This window comes from Macrosteles quadrilineatus, unplaced genomic scaffold (genome assembly GCF_028750875.1).
Source record: "Macrosteles quadrilineatus isolate MER2022 unplaced genomic scaffold, UCM_ALF_1.0 Scaffold_3__2_contigs__length_128488019, whole genome shotgun sequence".
Taxonomy (NCBI): Eukaryota; Metazoa; Arthropoda; class Insecta; order Hemiptera; family Cicadellidae; genus Macrosteles; species Macrosteles quadrilineatus.
In genome coordinates, this window is record NW_026542596.1 from 17,265,930 (window position 1) to 17,290,705 (window position 24,776).

General features: G+C 36.7%; 2 protein-coding genes across 2 annotated transcripts in view; one reads left to right on the forward strand and one right to left on the reverse strand.

The window, feature by feature from the left end:
- Positions 1 to 1,838: 1,838 nt before the first annotated feature.
- On the reverse strand, positions 1,839 to 6,678 carry LOC128988645 (ankyrin repeat and SOCS box protein 2-like). Its single transcript, XM_054410128.1, has 2 exons — positions 6,670 to 6,678; positions 1,839 to 3,710 (listed from the first exon to the last, which is right to left on the reverse strand). The coding sequence occupies exon 2, from the start codon at positions 3,706 to 3,708 to the stop codon at positions 2,035 to 2,037; it is 1,674 nt and encodes a 557-aa protein (XP_054266103.1). The 5' UTR covers positions 3,709 to 3,710; positions 6,670 to 6,678; the 3' UTR covers positions 1,839 to 2,034.
- Positions 6,679 to 11,118: 4,440 nt separating this feature from the next.
- Positions 11,119 to 24,776, forward strand: part of LOC128988946 (sorting nexin-17-like) — a 54,951-nt gene continuing 41,293 nt past the window's right edge. The window contains exon 1 of the mRNA XM_054410739.1: positions 11,119 to 11,322. Coding sequence (XP_054266714.1) covers positions 11,260 to 11,322 — 63 coding nt within the window. The 5' untranslated portion in view covers positions 11,119 to 11,259. The remainder of the gene's footprint in view (positions 11,323 to 24,776) is intronic.

The window sequence follows — 24,776 nt, forward strand, 5'->3', positions numbered from 1 at the left end:
TTACACTGTTCCATTATCTTTTTGCTTTATGGGTATTTGTTCAGTCAATCGTATTAACTTTATTAAAGTTGACAATGTTTATTAATGGTAAATGGGTTATAGAAATTTCTCAGCCTAGACCTTAAAAAGTTATAATTTAACAATGACTTTCGAACATTTTATAAGGATTATGGCTGGTAACGTAATTAAAATTAAGACTTCTCGGTTAGTTAAGTTAACATATGGCTTTTTACTTCATTCTAGTGGTTTTCAATAGTGAATTATGTTGAAACTGTCATAAGGAGCTAACTGGAATCCTAAGGGTTGTGTACAAGTAGTCCAGTCAATGAATGATCCAAAAGTGGGTGTAGAGTGTGTGAGCAGGTAACTAAATGATTCCTTCAGAGACTTGTTCAGGGGGCTTAGGGTGTTAACATACCAAAAGTCCTGACTCCTAGGTGGTGAGCCAGGGGACGGAGGGGGGAAAGGGGGGGGGGTAAGGGAACAATTTTTTGTTTTTTTTTATTATATCTCGAAAACTATCAACTTTTTGTATACTATACTAAATTATAAAATTTAAGAAGATTACATTTTCTACAAGAAAAGTATATAATGTGTGTATTTTGGTTGAACAGATTACTTATTTAATTAATGTCTTATTAAAATACTCCTTCCATAAGAAATACATGTAAATTAGTATGCGAAATGGGGCGAATCCTATCCGCCCAGAGGAAATATAACCAATATTCTGGAAATCTTGACAAAATTTCCAGTAATTTGACACTTTAATCATAAAAATTGATCCAAAATTAAGGCAAGGGCGAGGTAACAAAAATGACGTTTTGGTGTTTTTTATTAACAATTATAAAAAACCCTCAAATCATCCTGTTTTTAAACGCTCACCCTCGCTTTAATTTTTGACAAAATTTTATAAGTGTCAAATTGCTGGAAATTTTACCAAGATTTCTAGAATATTTGTTATATTTCCTTTGGGCGGATAGGATTTGCCCCATTTCGCATACTAATTTACATGTATTTCTTATGGAAGGAGTATTTTAATAAGATATTAGTTAAATTAGTAACAACTCGTAAATTGTTTAAACAAAATAAACACATTAGGCCTATGTACTTTTCTTGTAGAAAATTTAATCTTCTTCAATTTTATAGTTGAAATATTTTAAAATTTATAACCACGGTACGCCTAGGTTTACCGGTATGGTTGTGCTGTAGAGGTTAGTCTGATGAATGGCCAAGCAGTCTACAGCTTTGTCTCCTCGAGCCAGGAAACTGCATTGACTGACGGGTGGCGTCGTCCTGTAATCCAGCTATTAGGAGGTCACGAATCGTCGATATTTATAGGCATGCACTGTGGATGTGATACTCCCTGGTGTGGATTAACGTCCGCACGAGTGAGTACTACGACTATCCGCTGTACTATCCTGATAATTAGACCAATTCGTATATACCAAGGAAAAATGTGGTTCGGATTCCACTATAAACTGTAGGTCCCTTAGTTGCCATTATCTGTATGGGCTATTAATTAACAGCTGTGTCTAAGGAATGTCGGCCTTAGTCACTAACAAGACTACAAGATCGCGCCACATCCTACACTCATCTCCATTCATACTTGGCTTAAAATACCTACTATGTATGGTCACCATTTCATTGAACAGTATTAACAGTATTAATAGTAGTTTAGTATAGTATAAAAAAAGTTGATAGTTTTTGAGATATGATCGAAAAACACAAAATGCGTACCTTTAATCCTCCCCTTTCCCCCTCCACCCCCTGGCTCACCACCTACGAGTCAGGAATTTTGGTATGTTAACACCCTAAGCCCCCTGAACAAGTCTCTGAAGGAATCATTTAGTTACCTGCTCACACACTCTACACCTCATTCCTTGACTGGACTAAAGGGTATATTTGCTGGAGAAAATATTAGTTAAAAAAGCTAACAGCAAGCAAATTTACAGCTGTGTTGTAAAAATACTACCTATACATTTTTGTTTAGGCCGATATAATATATAAAATTTGTACAAAATGAAAGAAAACTGTTTAAATGAAACTAAGGAATGAGTATAAGTCTTTGGGAATCATTAAACCAGATAAATGCCGCCTGAACAATGTTGGGCAGGATTCAGTCTCTTTGTGAAGTTGCTTCCTGATAACTGTCCTGCAGTAATGAGTTAAGGGATGCACTTTTTGAGTAAGCAATTCTTTCCTTTTAAAACTATAAGTTAAATAAGGACGAAGATCTTCTAATGGTTTATAGTAGGGTGCCAAAGGTAAAAGAGCCTCAAGTATATTTTCTTGACTTTTATAAGTTTCGTCTATAATCCAATGGATAATATCTTCTGGCTCCAACACATTGGAATATTGCAGAAGCAACAACACCGCTTCTGTGTTTTGCCTCATGATTGCTTGTTCCATGGCAAATGGCATCCTACCATGTGGTTCGTCTGGGTCTACATTTCTGTCTAGTAAAACTTTTAAGCATTTCAAAATAATGTCCGAAAAATAATTCGAGGCGACTAGTACGGCGCAAATTGGACTAATGTAGTTAACCAGCGGGTGCTTACTGGTGACATTTAAAGGAACACCATGTTCAATCAGAGTGTGAAGAAAATCCAAAGTTGAATCTCCCAGCTCACACATTTTACACTCCAGCAAAAATGTAATTGGAGTGTGCAAAGTAAAAAGGTCATCAGTGTGACTCTCTGGACAAACTAGCACTGCAGCGTCCAAATCAGATTTCAACACTTGGTTTAAAAACTCCAGGTTTTCTGTGTCGATAGCGAAACAAATCAAACTGTTCAACCATTTACCAGATGCTAATCGTTCAAAGTCCCTCTCCTCGTCAAAAGTACAGTATTTGAGGATACACTCATTATTGGTTTCCCTCAAAATCAAACTGAACAACCTAAAGTCACCGGTGCAAGCCGCAATATGGAGAGCTGTAACACCATGTCTGTCTGCGATGTTTACATCGGCTCCTTGGTCCAGGAGAAACTCTACACCAGGCACGTTGAGAGACTTTACTGCGATCATCAGTGGAGTGCGTTCATCGCAGTACTTCAAATTTATGAGATCATTTTGTTTTGAAACAGACAACAACAACTTAGCACATTTGAAAAGACCATTTTGACAAGCAAAATGGAAGGGGTAGTTACCTTTGTACTCTATTACGTCAGGTTTGCCCCCATTCTCTAGAATATACTTACAAATATCATAACTGACATTATCTGTCCTTCTATTCAGCATGTGAGAAGCAACAGTTGCATGTAATGGTGTATAACCGTCATGATCTGTCACATTGACTTTAGCCCCAAACTCAATCAATTGTTTCACAATGAGTACATTACCTTCACTGCATGCAACATGAAGTGGAGTCATGTCCAAAACTTGGCTAAGATTAACATTACATTTTTTTTGTTCTAGTAAAAGTTTCACGTTCTTTACACAATTTCTCTGGGATGCCACATACAAAGGAGTTTCTTCGAGAAACGTTTGGGCGTTGACATCTGCAGATTTGTGACTCAGAAGTTCTTTCAGACATTCATTTCTGGTATCTTCCGCAGCAGCTTCATGAACAGGTGTCGATCCTCGGAGGTCTGGTAAATTGGCACTAAAGCCGCAATTTAATGCTTCCCGTACATCTTCTGGCTTGTTGTTGACAACAGCTCTTACCAAGGGAGTGGATAGAGCCCAGTCTGTGTAGTCAAATGCCATAGCTGAAACACATAATGGATTTGTAAAATAATACAGAACACTTAGTACACAAAGAGTCCATAATTATAAAATCAAAGTTTGATTATTACATCTAAAATATGTAAATTTGTTGCCAACCAAACCGACTGAACAATTTTAGCATTGGTCTATAAGTGAATCTCACACATTAAAAAAAAAGTGTTATGCATTTGTAATATATATGATATCAACAATAATACGCAACAATCATCAGTGGTAAGTTTTTAAAAGAAGAAGAAGAATCACTACATAGGTTGAACCACAGAATATAGATAAAGCCTAAACTAGGAATTCATACTAATTCTAGCAGTCCTCCAAATAATCTGCCAATAAAGAAGGTTTAGTCTTGACCATTTTTTTTTTTTTTTTAAGAAAGTCTAAACTTAGAAGGATTTTCCAGAGCAATTAAGATTTTTAAACCAATGTATGTATATATGTATGATAACTGGAACATTTGTAAATTGTGAGCTACAGGTCTGATAATATTCTTATATCTGGTATTGTAAACCCATTCCTTATAGTGATCATAAAAAGTTAGAATTTTAAAATTTTGAAACAGTTTCTGACGAGGGGTTCTAGTAGGAAGAACTTTGCCAATAATTTGTGTTTTTTTGTAATTTAAAAATCTTTTTTGTATGAGGAGAGTTACCCCAGAACCAGATGAGTTACCGTACGGTATGTCATTAATGATGAGAAATACTTTTAATACTTTTTAATACTTTTCAATGAAATACAAAGTAGGTATTTTAAGCCAAGTATGAATGGAGATGAGTATAGGATGAGTGGCGCGATCTTGTAGTCTTGTTAGTGACTAAGGCCGACTTATTGCTTACACAGCTGTTTAATAGCCCATACAATGGCTAATGGCAACTAAGGGACCTAAAGTTTTTATAGTGGAATCCGAACCACATTTTTGCCTTGATAGGCTATATACAAATTGGTCTAATTTGCAGGATAGTACTGCGGACAGTTGTAGTACTCACTTGTGCGGACGTTAATCCACACCAGGGAGTATCACATCCACAGTGCATGCCTAATAATATCCACAATTCGTAACCTCCTAGTAGCTGGATTACAGGACACGCCACCCATTAATGTTTAGTTGTAAGTAGGTACAGTAGTTTGATGAAAAAAGTTCTGAAAAACTTATATATATCAGAGAAACAGTGGCTAATAAAGACATTTTAATTTATTTATTTAATAGTGGGTCCTCTTAAACAAAAGCATTGTGTCATCTGCATAGGCTATTAAAAGTTTCATTTTTGTTATGTTTGGCAGATCATTGACATAGATAAAAAACAAAGAGGGACCCAACATTGACCCCTGTTGCTCTCCACGTTGCACTTAATTCCAGGATGAATTTACATGTTGACAATTTGTTTATGATTTTAGTTCTCTGATATTGATTAATTAAACTTAAATAGGAAGAAAACCAAAGTTGTTCTTTTTGTACAACTCCAATTTTGACTAACTTAGGGTATCTTTTCCATTAAAATATCGTACCATCTGCGACCCATCCAACGCCCCTTTAGTTTGTCGCCCCAATCCATACCCCGCTATGTCATTACCGGTAACCATTTGTCATCATTGGCTATTGATTTTCGGGTATTAAGTTTTAAGTCCTTTTCTAAATTCAAATTGTGATAGGTATTATTATTTTCAATATAATTTGTTAACTGTATTCAATTGCCTTCTCAAATATTTGAGAAAAACATGAGTAAAACAACTGTGTACGATAATTCTCAAATCATTAACACAATTTTTTTATAATGAACTTGACCTTTCTCCCATAACAACACACAACTAAAATGCCTAAAATGGTTCCACATGCCTAAAATAAGAACTGATTAGGCCTAGTCTCCAAACGAATCGTTCACAACGATTCATTGCAAATGAATCGATTCCATTGTGCATGAAATCGTTTTTTACCCGCTGTTAGCTATCCACAGTCCAACAAGACATACGGACTTGTCCAAAGCACCATATTAGGCCTACCATGCCTAATGCTCAATGGATCTTAAATTTGTAATTTTTAACTTCGTTTTGCAGCCACTTTGGAGTCTTTACAACAAATCTGATTTTATTTTAGGATGATTCAGCATGCAAAAAACTGTAGGGTAAAATATTTAATATTATTTTATTGTTTTATATGTAGGTAGTACATTAATTCAGTTACTTAGTTGTATTGTTTGATTTTCTGTTGCAAGCAAATATCACTGTCAGCGGACCGCTTGGAGGCCTGACGCACGATCCTAAGTGCTGAATCTCTGCAAGATGTCAGCATTTTCATTCCACTACATCAGGTTGTTAACACGACCTTGTAAAGAATCCAGGACAGTAGCCAGTTTAATACAAGTTAATAGACTTTTTTTACTTAATATAAAAATTATATTTTTTTACCATTGTAAGTAGGTAGGCCTTTACTTAACATTTGCATAAGTATATTTAACTTAAACTTATAGGTAGGCCTAGGGCCTATACAAAATATAGGCCTACTCCATGAACGCGATAACTTGAGTAATTTTTGTCCGATTTAGATAAAATTTGGCTTGACAATGCAGGGCAGGATCAACTTAATGAGTTTGGAAACCAGCATGATCGGACTATGGGAACAAGGTTTGATTTTAGTTATAGGGCCCAAACGAATGTTTTGTTGAATGACATGACCAATGCGTTAGGCTTCAAAACTATGAACAATAATAAATTTGAATGTAAAAATAGTAGAAAATAAATAACTTGAATTTCACCGCACTTTTGTGACACTATAACTAGACTTAGTAGATTTTAGTCTTCCAGTCCAAAAATTTGTTATTCTAAAGACAAAAACTCTTTGAACATAACAAAAGCAAAGTCATGTAGAAGTAGAAGGTTATGACGGACGATTCTTCATTACAGACATGACATAAATGTCAAAAAAAATCCCTAGTCAACAAAATTCAATACCAAAACACAATCAGTCGAAACACAAACAAATTAATTTATTCTTATTGGTTATTTTATTGCACCATAGACTAACCTGTTTTATCTATGATTGCACCAAACACCAAATTAAATTATCTGTCTGCTCTGCTCCTGCTGAGCTGCTGACCACTCCACTCCACAGTTGTTGTGTATTTAACCAGCTGTTTTCTTGTTAAAGGATCGAAGAGATACGACAGTACACTGACTCTCTCATTGAGTGTAGTACCATTGATTATATACTTCTTGTATAAACAATCGATAATACTAAACATAGTCTATTAGCACTTAACCTACTACAAAACTAGTAGTATAAAAGTACTAAATATGTAGTTTATGTAGTAGTATAAAAGAAAGAAATCAGTGCAAAACAATGTCTAAAATGAATTGCCTAATCAATCAATCAATTATTTAAGATGGGGACGCCACTATGTACGTATTTTAACCCAAACCAGTGGCTTGTAGGGCCATAATTCCCTAAAAAGCTCAATAATATAAAAAAATATTCTAATATTTAAACAAACCAAGAAATATATTATCTATGTGTCAGAATAGATCACTGTACGCCATATCTTTTGTGTAAAAAACAGTTTGTTGTTAGCCTTTGTTTTCCTTTGTTGATGTTATTCTCAATAAATTATTCGAATCACTACATTGGTTGAACCACAGAATATAGATAAAGCCTAAATGCAGCAAACGTATAATTAATTGTTTGTGAATAAATAATATTAATTTTAAACTGTTTTTCTTTGTCACCGCTAATTTGAGAGAACGGCTGGGCGTAGAAACTCGGTAGGGGTGTCTAAAGAAAGGTCTTGGTCTGTAGATGAGCAATCAAAAGAGAAACTAGGTGAATTCCCTTAGGGCTCTGCCCCAGTGGCCTTTAAAATTCTCTTCCCATGTTATTCTTATGGAAGAAAAATGGGGGGTTTTGTCACAGCTAATTTGAGAGAACGGCTGGGTGTAAAAACTTAGCAGGGATGTCTAAAGGTATTGGTCTGTAGATGAGCAATCAAAAGAGAAACTAAACCGTGTCCTCTCCCATAACTACAATTAGCATTTCATACTTATATGCCAACCCCGTACGAAGGACGGGTACTCTGCTATAGTATATTATAATCATTGATAACATGGTGCCGGACCGGTAGTTAAAAGGGAATTTTTGTAGAGTTTGACGGTTGGATGAAGGAGAGTTGGGGATTTTCTTTAAATTTTTATGGCTTGGCGGATAATTGGAGGATTTTTGCTTCAGCTGGGGTCCTGGGGATAAAATGGGGGTTTTTCCTCGTCAGCACATTTAATATGGAGTGAATAAATAATGTATGTAGTGTAATATATTCACGGAGAGTGAATTTTTACCCACACACTATGGCATGGATAGGTATGAATTCGGGATATTTTGTAGTTAAATGTGATTTTTGTAGAATTTGGAGGATGGATGGAGGAAAATTGGGGACTTTCTATAGATTTTTATGACTTGTCGGATTATTGGAGGATTTTTGCTTTAGCTGGGGATAAAATGGGGATTTTTTCTTAGTCAGATGGGGAATTTTCACAGGTCCAGGGTGGCAACACTGGAATTTAAACAAACAAATCTTACAGACAGACCGGAGACCGCCACCGCCCACCACCGCGCCGTGCACGCATCATACCGTGCATAGCCGAACTGTTCGTGGGAAATAGTTATCTCTATCACAGTCGCTGTCGAAACGTATCGTTTGTAGGTCCAATTTAAATGAATTTAACTGTCATAACCTAACCAAACTTGCTGATGATGAAAATATCGAATGAAGGTTTACTAATAAAAAAAATAAGACAATAATAGGTTTTTTACATACCTCAGTCAAATAGTCCAAAAATGATATTGCTCAACAGCTTACATGTTTCGTTGCGAAGACAACATTTTCAAAGCTTGTAACTCGTCAAAAACACATTTAAAAACACGGACACGAACACAGAATACATTATTTGGATTTGGAAAACAAACAGTTTTTGGACTATTTGACTGAGGTATGTAAAAAACCTATTACTGTCTTAACAATATAGTCCAGGGGCCGAAAACATGAATTTTGAAAAATAGTTCTGTTCATAAAATAAAATTATAAATGTCTCAAAATCAATTATATAATTTTTAAATTATAACATTAAACTATTATAACCTAACCAAACTTAATGATAATGAAAAAAATCGGATCAAAAAGTTAATGCCTCCGGTGGGTTTCTTACCACCTACCTCCGAATTATCAGCCCGGTGCGCTATCCACTAAGAAACCCTTGCCGACAGACCATCACCGCCCACCACCACCCACCACTGCTCGAGCGAACATTTATTACCGCAACGATACGAGGAACAACCATAGGTATCGGTGGTGAAGTGGATAGCGCACCGGGCTGAAGTCCTTTCTGCGTCGGCAGCGACATCACGTCGGATTGATGGAGGGGCAATCCCTACGATAGGATAGAGTTTGTGTACTGGGGTTGGTTTTAAACACCCAGTTACAATCTACAATCGGAGCCATGTCATTGACTGCAATGTCAACCTTTTTTGCATGTGACGATGCATTCCATACTGGTGCAGCGTACTCCGCAGCCGACACACTGAGCGCTAAAGCTGAGGTTCTGAGGACATTTAGCACCCCAGCATCTGTTGGTGAGCTTCCTAATGATATTATTCCTCGCTGAGACTATCCTTGTCCAGAACTCTTACATGTGCAGAAAGGACTAAGCAAGAGACATACTCTCGTCACCCATTACAAGGCCACCAACCTGCAGAGCGACGGCTTCGGTCCAGAAAGAGCTTTTTATCACGGACACGAGTCATGGATGGATCACGATCAAGCAATCGGGTGGCAAGGTGGGAGGCCACGTTGACTCCTCCCATACCAGCCATGGAGGAACTGGCTCCTGGTGGAGGCCTTCATTACACGGCGTGGAAGACCCTAAATCGAATCAGGGTCGAGGTACCAAAATGCTAGGCAAACATGCAGAAATGGGGTCTCTTGCCAGACGAAGAAAACATCTTGTGCGCGTGTGGTGCTGTTCAGTGTATCCTCGCCATCTGCTGATCTGTCCACGCCTAGACCAGTCTTGCACATTAGATGATCAAAGCCACAAGCCAATGACAAAGCCATATCGGTAGCTAATTTTTGGAAAAGCGAAGTCTGATTTCCGGACACGGAAAGTAAGTACCGGGTTAAACATTCGGAGGTAGCCGGTTTGAAACCCACCGGAGGCATTAACTTTTTGAATCGATATTTTATATTATCATCAAGTTTGGTTGTTTTGGTTAGGCTATGATAGTTTAATTTTATAATTAAAAAATTATATAGGTAATTGATTTTTAAACATTTTTAATTTTATTTTATGAACAGAACTATTTTTGTTATTAGTAAACCTTCATTCGATATTTTCATTATCAGCAAGTTTAGTTAGTTTTTGGTTAGGTTATGACAGTTCGGCTATGCACGGTATGATGCGTTCTGCACGGCGCTGTGGTGGGCGGTGGTGGTCTGTCCGTAAGGTCACCGAGACCTGTGGCTGTGTTGCGGTAATGGTTTTCGCTCGAGCAGTAGAGGGTGGTGGTGGGCGGTGGTGGTCTGTCGGCAAGGGTTTCTTTAAAGGGGATTCGCCACCACTAAAATGGGTGTTTATTTTATTTTTTACAATCTTCCAAAAATGACATTTTCTTATTGTTTATGCTTTTGACAATATCCATGTAAAGTTTCATGCATATTTGACCATATCCCCTTAAACCAAAACGATAGTACGGTAGTTAACCGTTGTGAAGTTAGCGGATCTTTTCATCGGCGCCTTTCGGATTGTAATAGATACGGGTTGGTACGCCTGCGGACGCCACAAACGCGTTTTGCGGGGATGTCGGAAAAGCTATTCAATGAAAATACGGTGTGAAATGATGTTTTTACATGTATATAATGTCAATAATACCCTGACAAAACGTGTATACACGTTTAAACTAATTAATTCATATATTTTAATAGGTATATTTGAGGCCGTATTGTACATTATACGTAGCTATGGCTTAACAAAACGCATTCAATTAAAACTCCTAACATAAAAAGTGCATGATCTTTTTCCTAAGCCGATCACATCAACTTTGAGGTTTTATAATGGTAATATACAATGTGTAAAACAATCATTATGAGTATGAGAACATAATTTATGAGAAACATCATTTCGCGCCGTATTTTAATTGAATTGCGTTTCCGACGTCCCCGCAAAACACTTTTGTGGCGTCCGCAGGTGTACCAACCCCTATTAATTACAATCCGAAAAAGCTTCGATGAAAGGAACCGCTAACTTCACGACGGTGACGGTAGTGTAGTGGTAGTAGTTACTGAAGAAGAAGAAGTGTTGAGTGTAGTGAGTGTAGTGTGTTGTGTGTTGTGTTTGTTTTTTGTTTGACTTACTTGACTAGTGACTGACAGCAAGTGTTTGTGTTTATGGGTTTTCTAGAGAGAATTTATAAACATTTTTTTACCGAGATAATAGGCGTTAGACTATGCTACAATAACCTACTTTAATCTTTCCCTTGCCTCAAGACTTTAAATCATCACGATGCATTTCTCTATCCCCGATTGTCAGGAATTGAAGGAAGATAGTAGTTCCTCATCTTACACGGTAATTTGAGTTCATTACAAATAGGCCTAACTCACTTAGGCTAATATAACTTAACTTTCACTGAAAAAAATATTAATATCTAGTATAGTTTATGCTATGATATAGGCTACTCACTGCAAATGCAGACCTTAAATATAAACTCTGTTTAGAACCGTTAAGTTAGCTTACGTTTTTTTAATAAGAATGTAAGATTAGGCCTAGGCTAGGCCCTCTTAACCTACTTGTTGGTCTCATAGTGATCTAGGCCTAGGCCTATATCAAGTTTCGATTCAAAGTTTAATCGAGATACAAACATCATTGAGTAGGCCTAGGCCTAAATTTTAAGTTGAGTTATTACTTAAGTGAGGGTTTATAAGTTAAACCACTTAGCCTAGGCCTAGTAAACTTGATTTCATATTATGTGATTAGGCCTAGGCCTAACTTAGGCCCAAGTTATTCAATTCACAATAGACTTAATGGCTGCACTTTACTTGACGTCCTACACTCATTCGAATGAAAATATCGATCGATATATCGATTAATCGATTGCTTCATTCGATATATCGTTTGGTTAATTAGGTAAGGTTAACCCTAGCAGTGGCCGATCGACTCCTGGTGACGATCTGACGTTGATGCTTAGAATGGCCAACGACTCCTTGTGACGATCTGGGCCGAAAATTTTTTAGCGGTAAAAAAAACACTTATAATCAACTCAGATGAGAATAATATATATACCATTCGAAAGATCACATTCTGAACTTTCATTTTATTACATAAACAAACTCTGTAGCAGGTATATAACAATGTCACGACGATTAGAAATCAAATGAATTTTCGACGCGGCACGACTTTTGCAGCCGACACTTGGGAACTGGCAAAACACGTCTTGTTTGGCATTACCCTGCTCGGGTAATTTTCGTCGTGGGATGTTGCGAGTGGTACCACTGGATAGCCATTGATTTTATCTTCATTGTGGTAGTAATATTTATAACGAAATATTGATTGCATAACCGGTGCGATTTTATGAAAACAGCTGTTTTCGAAATTTTTAACAAATGGCCAATCGACTCCAGATGACGATGTGGAAAATACGAATTACATACAGTGTAATTTATTATTACTAGTCATATAGTATATCATTTTGAAGAGGAAGAAATTTAGATTCAGAGAGTGGCAGCCCTGCACTCAGGGTTATTTCGGTATGCTCGCATGTAGACGACGGAAGTGAGTCATTACTGCTACAGTCTGTCAGCTGTCTTGTATTCGCCATTGTGTTTGTTTATGTTGTTGCCGGTTCTCGTGTTATCCGCGATTTATTACTAAATACGTTATTAGTTCTTAGTGTTAGTGTTAGTGAAGTTTGTGTGTGTGTATAACAGTAATCTTCATGCATAAATATTACTGAATTGTGTGAAATTAGTGTTCATAAAAGGTTGTATTTTGTTAGCATCATGTCCTAAAAAAACGATTCTGACATTCAGAGATTGTTGTACGAGACGGACCTTAATTTGCCATGCTATATATGCTATATAATGATATACCCAAGGTGTTATACATTTTTATAAAGGTAAATGAATACACTAAAACATGTTTAGGCCTATAATGGTTTGGGGGTAAAAAATTGTGTAAAAAAGTTATAGCCTATACTAAATACCCTACTACTGTATTTTGTTAGCATCATGTCCAAAAATGACGATTCTGACATTCAGAGGTGCTATATATGCTATATAATGATTTACCCAAGGTGTTATACATTTTTATAAAGGTAAATGAATACACTACAACATGTTTATATTGGTTTGGGTGTAAAAAATTTGGTAAAAAAATTATATAGGCAACTAAATACTGTACACTCCATTTTCTCGAAATGTGCAAAAAATTCAAAACGTTCTCAAATTGTTACACAATCATAGGTGAAAATAACTTTTTACCATCATACTTAGGACTTTTTTGGATTCCTTACTTCATTAGCTTTACAAATATGTAGGCTACATATCATCAGCCTACATAATGTTTCACAACACAAACAAACACTGTAGGCTATAGGCCTAGTTTACACTTATTTGTGGTTTTGCGGTATTATATTATTATGTCCCTATAACGTAAAAAAAAATATATTTCTTACATGTTATACATTTTTATGTAGGTAATTGAATACACTACAAGATTATTATGTTGGTTTGAAGTAAAAAAAATTGGTACAAAAGTTGTATACTAAATACTGTGAATTTTTTTTTTAGAAATCGCTAAAATATAAAAACATTATTTCATATACATATGTTTATAGGTAAAAAATTATTTTTACCATAAACTTTATGACTTTTTTTGATTCCTTACTTCATTAGCTTTACAAACATGTATATATCATTATTAGTGTACACATATATTATATAACTTTTTACAACATAAAGTAACACTGTACGGTTTTCAATTTTTTCGGTTCTTCGTTTGTCATTATATTTTGCCCCAAAAACTTATAAAAAAAAAATATTTTCCTAACATGTTATATATTTCTATGTAGGAAATTGGATTGTCTACAAAATGTATATAATGAATTTCCCATAAAAAATCCGTAGAAAAAAAATACCAGGGCCGCTTTTGAAATTTCAAAAAAAAAAATTCAATTTTTTTTATTTTTTTCACTTTACCGATAAAATACACTATCTACGGTAAATCATTATGATATTACTATTTCTAAATTCTCCTGTTCTTTCTGAACAAAATGAATAAGTTATGAGGTTGGCTAGGTTTACTTGTACGGTTAAATTTTTACGAATTTTCAAAAAAAGGTCTGCAAAATCGCCAAAATGGGTTGGCCATTCCCCACTTCTAACATTGGCCACTGCTAGGGTTAACCTAACCTAACTAACCAAACGATATATCGAATGAAACAATCGAATGAGTGTAGGACGTCAAGTAAAGTGCAGCCGACTTAACTTAAGCCTTGAGCGGGCGCTTTCGTAGTTTTCCTCCGCACTCGTAACTTTTGTTGAAATTAATATGCATGATGGGTGTCGGCAGTCACGTCCAGCTCCCCTCACGCCTCATTCCTGGAGTCCCCCAAAGCTGGTTTTACCCCCTACCACTCTCTTGGTTCCTAATTAGCTGCAATTTTGTGACGTGGTGTCAGTTTGCGGAGGTCAGTTTCCAACATTTGACTAAGCTATTGGGATTTTGGATTCAGTTTATTGGTAATAAGTTATAGGCCTACTGAACTTATACTAACTTAGGCCTACTTATGTTATATTGCAGATTTTTTGCCTTATCTAACTTACTTACCTAAATTAGACTATTTTAAGCACTTTTTACCAGTGGCACTTTTGGGGGAAACGCCTACTTCACCCTGAAAATCGTGTTTAAAAATCAAGAAAAATGCTAGAAATCGGCGATTTTAGACACATGAAAAACTCTTTGGGTACAGTTTCTTAACTGGACTAGGCCTAACTAATGCTAATATCGATTGAAACTATTAAATTGAAAATATCGTTTAATAAATGATATATTTACCAGGTAATCAGTTATAAAATTAAACTGTCATAACCTAACCTAACCTTAAGCAAACTTGCTGATGGTGAGAACATTGAATGAAGATTTTAAAACCTACTAATAATTGGTACCGGTATTAGCATAGCTAAGTTAAGAAACTGAAGAGACTGTATCCAACTTCTTTTTACTTTGTGTCAGTAACTTAATACTAACCTAACCTAACTTAACCAGGGTTTACCCAAAATCGGTCATTTTGGCACATTCCTAAGTATGGGTTAGGTTGAGTGTAATGAGAATGGAAATCTTTTCTAACAACCAAGTCTCCTAATTTTAATTTAACATTAAATAAACACACATATATGTACAGGTTAATGACATTCAATATTCTAGTTTTGAAAAAACAAAGGTCTACAATGGGCTTTAAGAGCTGATTTGGTTACCTACCATTCTATTTGCCTTTTTGTGATATAACATCACTTAACCCTCCGAGCGTCCATCGTCGAAAAATCGACGCGCTACACACTTTGTGTAGTGTCACGCGTCGATTTTTCGACGCACGAACATCGTTTACGGCGAAGGCTCTATGACTGACTGAATCGGATTGAACTGGATCGAGTTAGGTATCGATCTTTCCGTTATATTCTAAGCTTTCTCCAGAGGTCTGTCTCAGCGCTGTATGTTATCTGAGCCGATCGTAATTGTAGCAGACAGCTGACGTTTGTGTTTTAGACAACTTGGTTATTTCACATCGGTGACTTGTGTGTTTTTGTACGTTTATCGTCGTTTTTAGTGGTAAAAATGGACAGTAGTGATATACGTAATGCACTAGAAAGGGGATATTAGTGATGTTGAAGGACTTATTGACGATCCGGATGAAGTTGGTAGTGACATTGATGTTAATTATCCTTCAGATTCTGAACTATCTTTGCTAGACTTTTCGTCAGGGAGTGGAGAGGAGTATGTGCCCGATTTGAACGATTTAGAGACGTCAGATATTGACGAAAATCTTGAAATTGAAAATGAACAAGACACTAATGCAGGTAGGCCTAGGCTAATACCGGTACAGCAAAACATTGAATCTTGGATTAGGGTGTATCCCCCCGAACCTCCGAAAGATGTCAGACCTCAGTTTCAAGTTAGGGTTACAGGACCCAAAGATATACCCCCAAGAAACTCTTCCCCTATCAATTATTTGAACCTATTTTTGACAGCTGCCGTTTGGAATCTCATTACAAGAGAAACAAATGCCTATGCTCAAAGAACATTAGATGAAAAGAGAGATAATTTGAGTCCACAATCTAGGTTCAAAAGATGGTCCAATGTTTCCATACAGGAAATGAAAAAGTTCTTTGCTATTCTTATCAATATGGGAATGACTGTTAGGAAAAACATCAAATCATATTGGGACACTAGAAAATCAGAACATATACCATTTTTTTCAAACACCATGGCGATAAATAGGTTTTTACTCATAAGCAGTTTCTTGCATTTGACATCGGCCCGCGCTGTTGAGAGGGGTCAGCCTGGACATGACCATTGGATGAAAGTAAGGTGGTTGTTAGATCATCTCAATTCAAGTTTCAAAAAACACTTTGTACCAAATCAGGAACTCTCCATCGACGAAAGTGTAGTAGGAACAAAGAACCGATGCATATTTATTCAATATATGCCAAATAAGAAACACAAACAATACGGCATTAAAAAATTCGAACTTTGTAATAGTGCCACCAATTATGTTATGCACATGGAACTATACAGTGGACGTGATTACCTTGCTGAAGCTAATTATGAAGAAGAGTTGTTTACCGAGAGGGTAGTAAAGAACTTGATTGAAAAATCTTCATTGTTTGACAAAGCATATCATGTCTTTACCGACAATTTCTATACGAAAATTCCATTGGCTGAAAACCTTCTTGAACGACAAACATTCATCACCGGAACCATAAACAAAAAGTCAAAATTTATATCAAAAAGAATTAAAAACTATACCTAACTTAGGAGAAAGGGAAACAGTATACTTTAGAAAGGGAAATCTGTTAATGGTTGGTTACCGTCAGAAACTGAGTAGGAAAATTGTGTATTTGATTTCTACAGCATACCATGCGGAAGATCAAATTATTACAAGTAAAAAGGGACTGAGAGGCATGAAACCGGTTTTTAACACCATTACAACCAGTTTATGGGTGGTGTGGATGTAAGCGACAAATCTGTGTACCATATGTCTTGCAACCGCACCACTTCCAAGTACTGGAAGAAGCTTTTCTTTAATTTTATTGATATTGCGCTCGTAAATGCTTACATTCTATACAAAGAGAACACTGACAAACCTGTATCAAGAAGAGATTTCCACATATCTATTGTAGAATCCCTCGTAGGCGAAGCAACCTGCGATGCCTTACCTGGACCAGTTCCTGGACCCCATGGGGATTGCGGTGACCACCGACTTCTGCCTCGAAGAAGAGAAAGATTGTGTATCGTTTGTGGTCACACCAAAACCAGAGGCAGGTCTTCATATTGGTGCCCCGGTTGTAATGTGGGTGTTCACAAAGAATGCTTCCATAAAATGCAGCACTTTTTGAGGCATGAAAATGGCAGAAAAAGGGCCAGAGTGACCCTAGACCAAAGTAGCGGAGAGGACTCTGATTAGGCCCATGTGTTAATTCTTCTGTACATAATATTTCTTTTCATAAGTGTTATTTTTTATTTACAAGTGTTGAAAACTATTGACAGCAACAACTTTGCAAGTTTTTTGTCTGACTTTTGTGACTTTATGTAAATATATTTTGGATACTTTGTAATTTATCAAGTTCAGCAAACGAATTCTTCAAGTTCGGCAAAGGATTCTGGCCCCATAATCAAGGTAAAACCATGCTGTATTTTTCTCATTTACTAGTAGGCTGATTTTGTACTAACTGTAAATAAAATTTCATACAACATGAAATACTCTGGTTGGTATATGTGTTTTTATGAAAGGTGTGAGTCATTGGGCGATTTCGGTATTTTCTTTCAAACGCGCAAAACATGCTTTTCACTCATAACTTATTTATTTGATAACTTACCTCACTATATGATTATATATTTGTAATCCTCATTAAATTTAGAACAAAGTGGCTATTTTCAAATATTTATAGGCCTATAATTTATACAATTTCATTGAGCGCAAACTTATTTTTTTTTTTCAAATTTTCCAAAATAATTTTTTTTTACCTAAAAAATTTTTTTAAAACAAATATTCCTTATGTTTTATGTATGATATTGAAGCCCATGATTTTCCAAACAAAATGGTATATAGAACATTAGAATTACAGTAACATTGTTTTAAGCTTCTCAGATCCGTTTTAATAAAACCTTGCAAATGCGCCAAAAATAGGTGGACATTTCGGTATTTTCTTTCAAACGCGCAAAACATGTTTTTCACTCATAACTTATTTATTTGATAACTTACCTCACTATATGATTACCTATATATTTGTAATCCTCATTAAATTGAGAACAAAGTGGCTATTTTCAAATATTTATAGGCCTATAATTTATACAATTTCATTGAGCGCAAACTTATTTTTTTTCAATTTTTCCAAAATAATTTTTTTTTTACCTAACAAATTTTTTTGAAACAAATATTCCTTATGTTTTATGGATGAAGTTGAAGCCCATGATTTTCCAAACAAAATGGTATATAGAACGTTAGAATTAACATTGTTTTAAGCTTCTCAGATCCGTTTTAATAAAACCTTGCAAATGCGCCAAAAATAGGTGGACATTAAGGCCTAAACTATGGACACTTGGAGGGTTAAATTACTACCGTTACCCCAGAGAATCAGACCTAGCTTAAAACTGACTGAAAAAAATTCAAAATAGGCTACTCGGATATATTTCTCAGAAACAACTGTTATTAACCTATTCACTAAATAACTCTTGACAGTTTTGAACATAAATCAATGTGAGCTGACCAAGAAAGTCTGCTGAATTTTTATTTCAGGATTAATTTTGCCAACAGTGTCACTTGGAGGCTTCTGGTTGGCTGAGGAAACACCATTACCGGAACGATACAGATTGCCATCATCGGCCTCGGTGGCATAGTGGATAGGGTGCTGGTCTCCTAATAAATTGGAGGGCCAAGTTTGAAGCCCTCCGAGAGCACTAACTTTTTGTCTAGGATCTTTTCATTATCAGCAAGTTTGGTTGGTTTGGTTAGGTTATGACCTTTTCATTTTATAATTAAAACATTATAAAATTTAATTTGAGCCATTTATAGTTTTATTTTATGAACAGAACTATTTTTTTTTTTTTTTTATTAAACCTTAATTCGATTTTTCATTATCAGCAAGTCTGGTTAGTATGGTTAAGTTATGACAGTTTAATTTCATGATTAAAAAAATTTAAAATTGATTTTGAGGCATTTATAACTTTATTTAATGAACAGAACTAATTTTTCGATTAGTAAACCTTCAATAGTCAATCAGAAGCCTCCAAACGACACTGTTGGCAAAATTAATCCTGAAAAACAAATCGTGCAGAAAGGCTGCTGTCAATCAACACACCCAGGACTTTTATGGGCCTAACCTCTTTACAAATTACATCTGAGCCCAAATCTTTGTTTTTGTATGGCAAACTAGGTGCTGTGTCTTATTTACATTAAGAAGGAGATTGTTGGCACTGAACCAATCCCCAGCTTGTTTCATTGTTTGTTCTCACTTAATCACACTTTTTGTGTAAAAGACTGGTAGAGAAGTTAATGGGCCATTCTAAAATTAAGTCTCTAAATTAGGTTACCTAGAACGGCCAAACGACTTTTTTAGTTGTTGGGTTATGGTAAGATGGTGGCCAAACAACTTTTTTAGTCGTTTGCTACAGACCTTTTTTCTAACAAATGGTTGGAGCTGATAATATGCAGCAATCACAAAACAAGTTAGGCCTATACCATTGGAAAGACAATTAAATTTGCTTCAATTTCCATATATACATATATAATACATTCATTTACGTCAATTATAACCACAGGAAAAATAAATAAACATAACACATTTTTGAATTTCGCGCCTCGCGGCACTATCGATCGCACAGCAAAGACAAAATCAGCCATTTTCTAAAATTTGTGGCAGGGTTATTTTACGGCGTAGATGGTAGGGGTTGGTACCTCTGAATCCATTGATTCTTTCTCTACACTCTGTCTGTTGAAAGATTTTGTCTAGCATTCTTAGTTTACAAGCTGTGATTTTTTTACGAAACCTTTATAAACAAATTGCGTAAGAGTTTTTTATATGGCCAAACGACTTATTTAGTTGTTTGGAAAACTTTATATTACTCTGCACGTATTTTGGTGTGGGAAAAAAGAAATAGGCCTATATGAAAATGTAGGGGAAGAAATCCTTTATCGAACGTACTATAGTAGAAAGTTTCCTGCTGTAATATTTTGGAAGTGCTTTTGGTCAAACTGACAGAAATCCCAACCACCTGTTGCGTCGCAGTCAGCTTTCACTGTCTTCATTATTGTTTTGTGTGTTGATTCTATGGAGTTTGTTTGTTCCAAAGTGTGTCTTAGCGTTTAAGCTTCTGTTTTTGAGTGAACTTATGTTGTAAATAGTAGTTATTTGTATTATCGTGATATTTATTTGTGTTTATTTATAACTTTAGTGTAAATAATGGAAGAAAACTTGGACTCTAGTGGAATTAGGAATATTATATTTGATAGTGACGATTCAGAAGACAGTCAACATGAACTGAGCCAAATAATTTTTGATGACCCAGTGGACAGTGTTGTTCAACCTCTACCTTCAACATTCATCGAGGATGAAATTCATGAAATAGAAAATGAACCAGATAATGATTCAGATGTCAGTGGAAATAAGGACGATATAGATGAGGCTGAACTATTCGACGAAGTGGAGTATTTGTATCATGAATCCGATGAAAAAACATTGACAGATTTCTCTGGAGGGAGCAGCGACAACTATGAACCGACTGAAGTTGATTTGGCCGTTGAATCATCAGAAGAGGAAACTCCAAAAAGAAAAAAGAAGAGAAAGAGGGCGCTATTTGCAACTTCGACTCCGCTGAAGAATAAACGTAGGCCTACAACAAAAATACCCAAAGAACCTCAACCTACAACAAATAACAATGATGGTGCTAACCGCCCTGCCTTTCAGCCTGGTGTTCCATCATCATCGAGGGAAGAGCCGGTTTATTATCAAGATGTAATCCAACCTACTGTATTCCCCGACAATGATGATCCAGATGACCCGGGCTTCCCTGATGACAACGACGGAGATGTGGAGGACGATGATGGAGATGTGGAAGACGAGTCAGAGAACACAGAGCCGATCCCACAGGAACCCGACCCACTTGGATTCAATGCTGCTGTCGCCCCGGAAGGAGTTCCAGTTGCCGCTGGAGGAGGTCCTGCTGCCGCTGGAGGACGTCGTGGCAGCCGTGCAAGGGGACGTGGCGGTCGTGGAAGAGGTTGTGGCACCCGTGGAAGAGCTCGTGGCACCCGTGGAAGAGGTCGTGGTGCTGCTGGACAAGAAGGACTGGAGGAGATCCTAACATCCTAAATGAACCCGCGCCTCCAGCTTAGGTACCAATTCAGCGACACGCTCGTAACTGGATACAAGTGTATCCTCCTGAGCCACCAAAAGGTGTGAGGAGGAAATTCAAGGTACGTAAAGTAGGACCAAATAAAATTTCTGTTCATGTCATCAATCCCATAGATTTTTTTTCTTTGTTCTTTACTAATGCTGTGTGGTTGCTTATGGTAAATTCTATCAATGCATATGCACAGTCATTAATAAATGCACGCCGGCTTGCAGGGACGCATCTACCTGGTACTCGCTTATATCAATGGGTGGATGTCACTCTGCAAGAGATGAAAAAATTTTCGGGCCTACTCATAAACATGGGTCTCACGAGACGAAAGAATCTGAGAACATTTTGGTCTTCAACGCCCAATCTGTGTATTCCTTTCTTCTCGCGAACCATGTCTTTGAAAAGGTTTGAATCAATCATGTCAATGTTTCATGTATCAACTCGTGTATGTCCACCCAGGGGCCAGGAAGGGTATGACCCCTGGGTGAAGGTACGTGAGTTTATCGATTCGTTGAATGATTCATTTTGAAGATTTTTTATTGATGAGAGCATGATTGGCATGAAAAATAGGTGCACTTTCATACAATACATGCCCAACAAGCGCCCCGCTCGGTTTGGTATAAAAAAATTTGAAATTTGTGACTCTAGAACCGGCTATGTCCTAAATAGTATAATGTATTCTGGCAGAGACTTTTTGGCAGGAGGAGTGCACGCCTTTACCCATAAAGTTGTCAAAGAACTCATGACACGCTCAAGACTTCTTTGGAAACGCTACCACCTGTTCACTGACAACTATTATACTAAAATGCCCTTAGCTCGTTGGCTGTACAAGCGCAAGACCTACTTGACTGGTACAGTCAATAAGCGTAGTAAAGAGTTGTCTCGGGTAGTTCGGGGTGCCAAGCTGGATGTTGGCGAAGCCTTGTATTTTAGAAAAGGAAACGGTCGTATCCTTCTTCTTAAATTCAAGGAACGCGCAACTAGGAAACCAGTTCACCTAGTTACAACAGCTTGTCATGCTGAAAATGCCCCAGTAATGAGCAGGAGTGGCAACAGGCAAATCAAGCCCATAGTAATTCATCGATACAATCAGCATATGGGCGGTGTTGATTCAAAAGATAAAAGTATTTACCATGTGACTTGTTCTCGCCAAACAAAAAAATATTGGAAGAAGATTGTTTATAATTTTGTTGATATGGCTATCTTGAACTCATACATTCTTTACAGGTACCAGCCCAGTACCTGTAAACTAATGTCTAGGTTTGAGTTCATGAATAGCATCATTCAAAATTTAGTTTCCGAAACTCCTCAACAGCTCTTGGTGGAGGAACCTGAAGTTGAAGTGGGTGGAAACCATGTGCTGGAAAAGCTTCCAAACAAAAACCAGCGCCTGTGCAGTGTATGTGTCCTAGAAGGGAAAAAAAGTTAAAGTGTGATTAGGAGAGACAAATATGTGGGTACCTACTGTATAGGCCTCAAAATTTATTATAATATGTATATCTCTTTTACAGCATAGGTTGTTTTTTTTGTAAATAATTTTTGTCTAAATAATTGTGTAAATAAATTTTGTTATGAACTTGAATTGTTGTTTCTATGGTTACCTAATATACAAATTTTATTATTTTGCTCAATAGTTCTTATTTGGTAATGGTAAAAAGCTACAATTATTCATATAATCAGGAAAGTAATAGTAATTTGCAGAAAATCTTGTTATGGGTTTAGAGAATGACTTAGCGCTGGATCCAAAAATGTGCTCTTTTTTACATTTCCAGGCTTCAACAAGTCAAAAGCTATTTTATACCAACAAAACTATATATTTTCTAAATCAGCATAAAATTTCAAACATGTTGTAAATCTTGGAATTTGTATAGACCAAATGTTAAAATTTTTAGAAGCGTTAGAAGTTTATGGTTTTTTTGTGATTTTTGATAAGTAAAAACTATTATCTTTTTTCTAAGTTGAATACTGTATTTATTTTTCAGCAAATACAAGTAAATTCTTATATATTTTTATTGTTTGTTCACTGCTCTAATAAAATATATGTGTTCTTTTAGTGAATTTCCCATATAGGGAATAAGCTATTACCGTGTAGTACTCATGGTAAGACCTGGACGCGGGACCGATTTTTTTTTCGTTTTGAGGTCCCTAGAGGCCAAAAACACCATCCGTTCAAATTCATATATATATATATATTTATATATTTATATATATATATATATATATATATATATATATATATATATATATATATATATATATATATATATATACTAGCTGACCCGGCGAACTTCGTATCGCCTAAGTTATAGGTTTCCCCTAAGACAGACCGATGGAAAGAAAGTACCGTTACGTTTAATTTTCAAGATGATCTCGTTCGCATCGCTAACTCGCCTCCAGGTTGAAGTTCGTTCGCTACGCTCACTCACCTTTGGGTTGGAGCTCGTTCGCTGCGCTCACTTGCCTTCAGGTTAGCTCGTTCGCTACGCTAACTCGCCTCCAGGTTGAAGTTCGTTCGCTACGCTCACTCACCTTTGGGTTGGAGCTCGTTCGCTGCGCTCACTTGCCTTCAGGTTAGCTCGTTCGCTACGCTAACTCGCCTCCAGGTTGAATCAAGATGATCTCGTTCGCATCGCTCAATCACGTCCTGGTTGAAGTTCGTTCGCTACGCTCACTCACCTTTGGGTTGGAGCTCGTTCGCTACGCTCACTCACCTTTAGGTTGGAGCTCGTTCACTGCGCTCACTTGCCTTCAGGTTAGCTCGTTCGCTACGCTAACTCGCCTCCAGGTTGAAGTTAGTTCGCTACGCTCACTCACCTTTGGGTTGGAGCTCGTTCGCTACGCTCACTCACCTTTAGGTTGGAGCTCGTTCGCTGCGCTCACTTGCCTTCAGGTTAGCTCGTTCGCTACGCTAACTCGCCTCCAGGTTGAAGTTCGGTCGCTACGCTCACTCACCTTTTGGTTGCAAATTAGCTGTTGTCATAAATGTAAAAGAAATAATAGTGCTACACCCTGTTGGTAATCCTTGTAACTTTAATGCTATTGAACATCATAGAACAGAACCAACTTGTTTAATTGAAACAGCTGTTAAGATTCATTAATTCCATTTCTCATAAGGTTAACATGGGAAACTCCAGAGCCACTGGGGCGGAGCCCTTTTAAGAATTTCGAAACGGGAAATAGTTTACGTCCGATTCGCATACCTACAGAATTTACACACCAAATTTCATAACGATCGGTGAAGTCGTTCCGGAGGAGTTTGCAGACAAACACTGTGACACGAGAATTTTATATATTAGATATGTGTGTCCGTCAGCACGATAACTCAAGCAAAAATTATCCGATTTTGATGAAATTTGGTACAAACGTGTAAACCTACGTTTATTCGAACTAGTTCGCGATCCAGCATG

What these genes read in the sequence shown, in the direction of transcription:
- LOC128988645 (XM_054410128.1), bottom strand. Translation starts at nt 3,708, where the DNA reads ATGGCATTTGACTACACAGACTGGGCTCTATCCACTCCCTTGGTAAGA.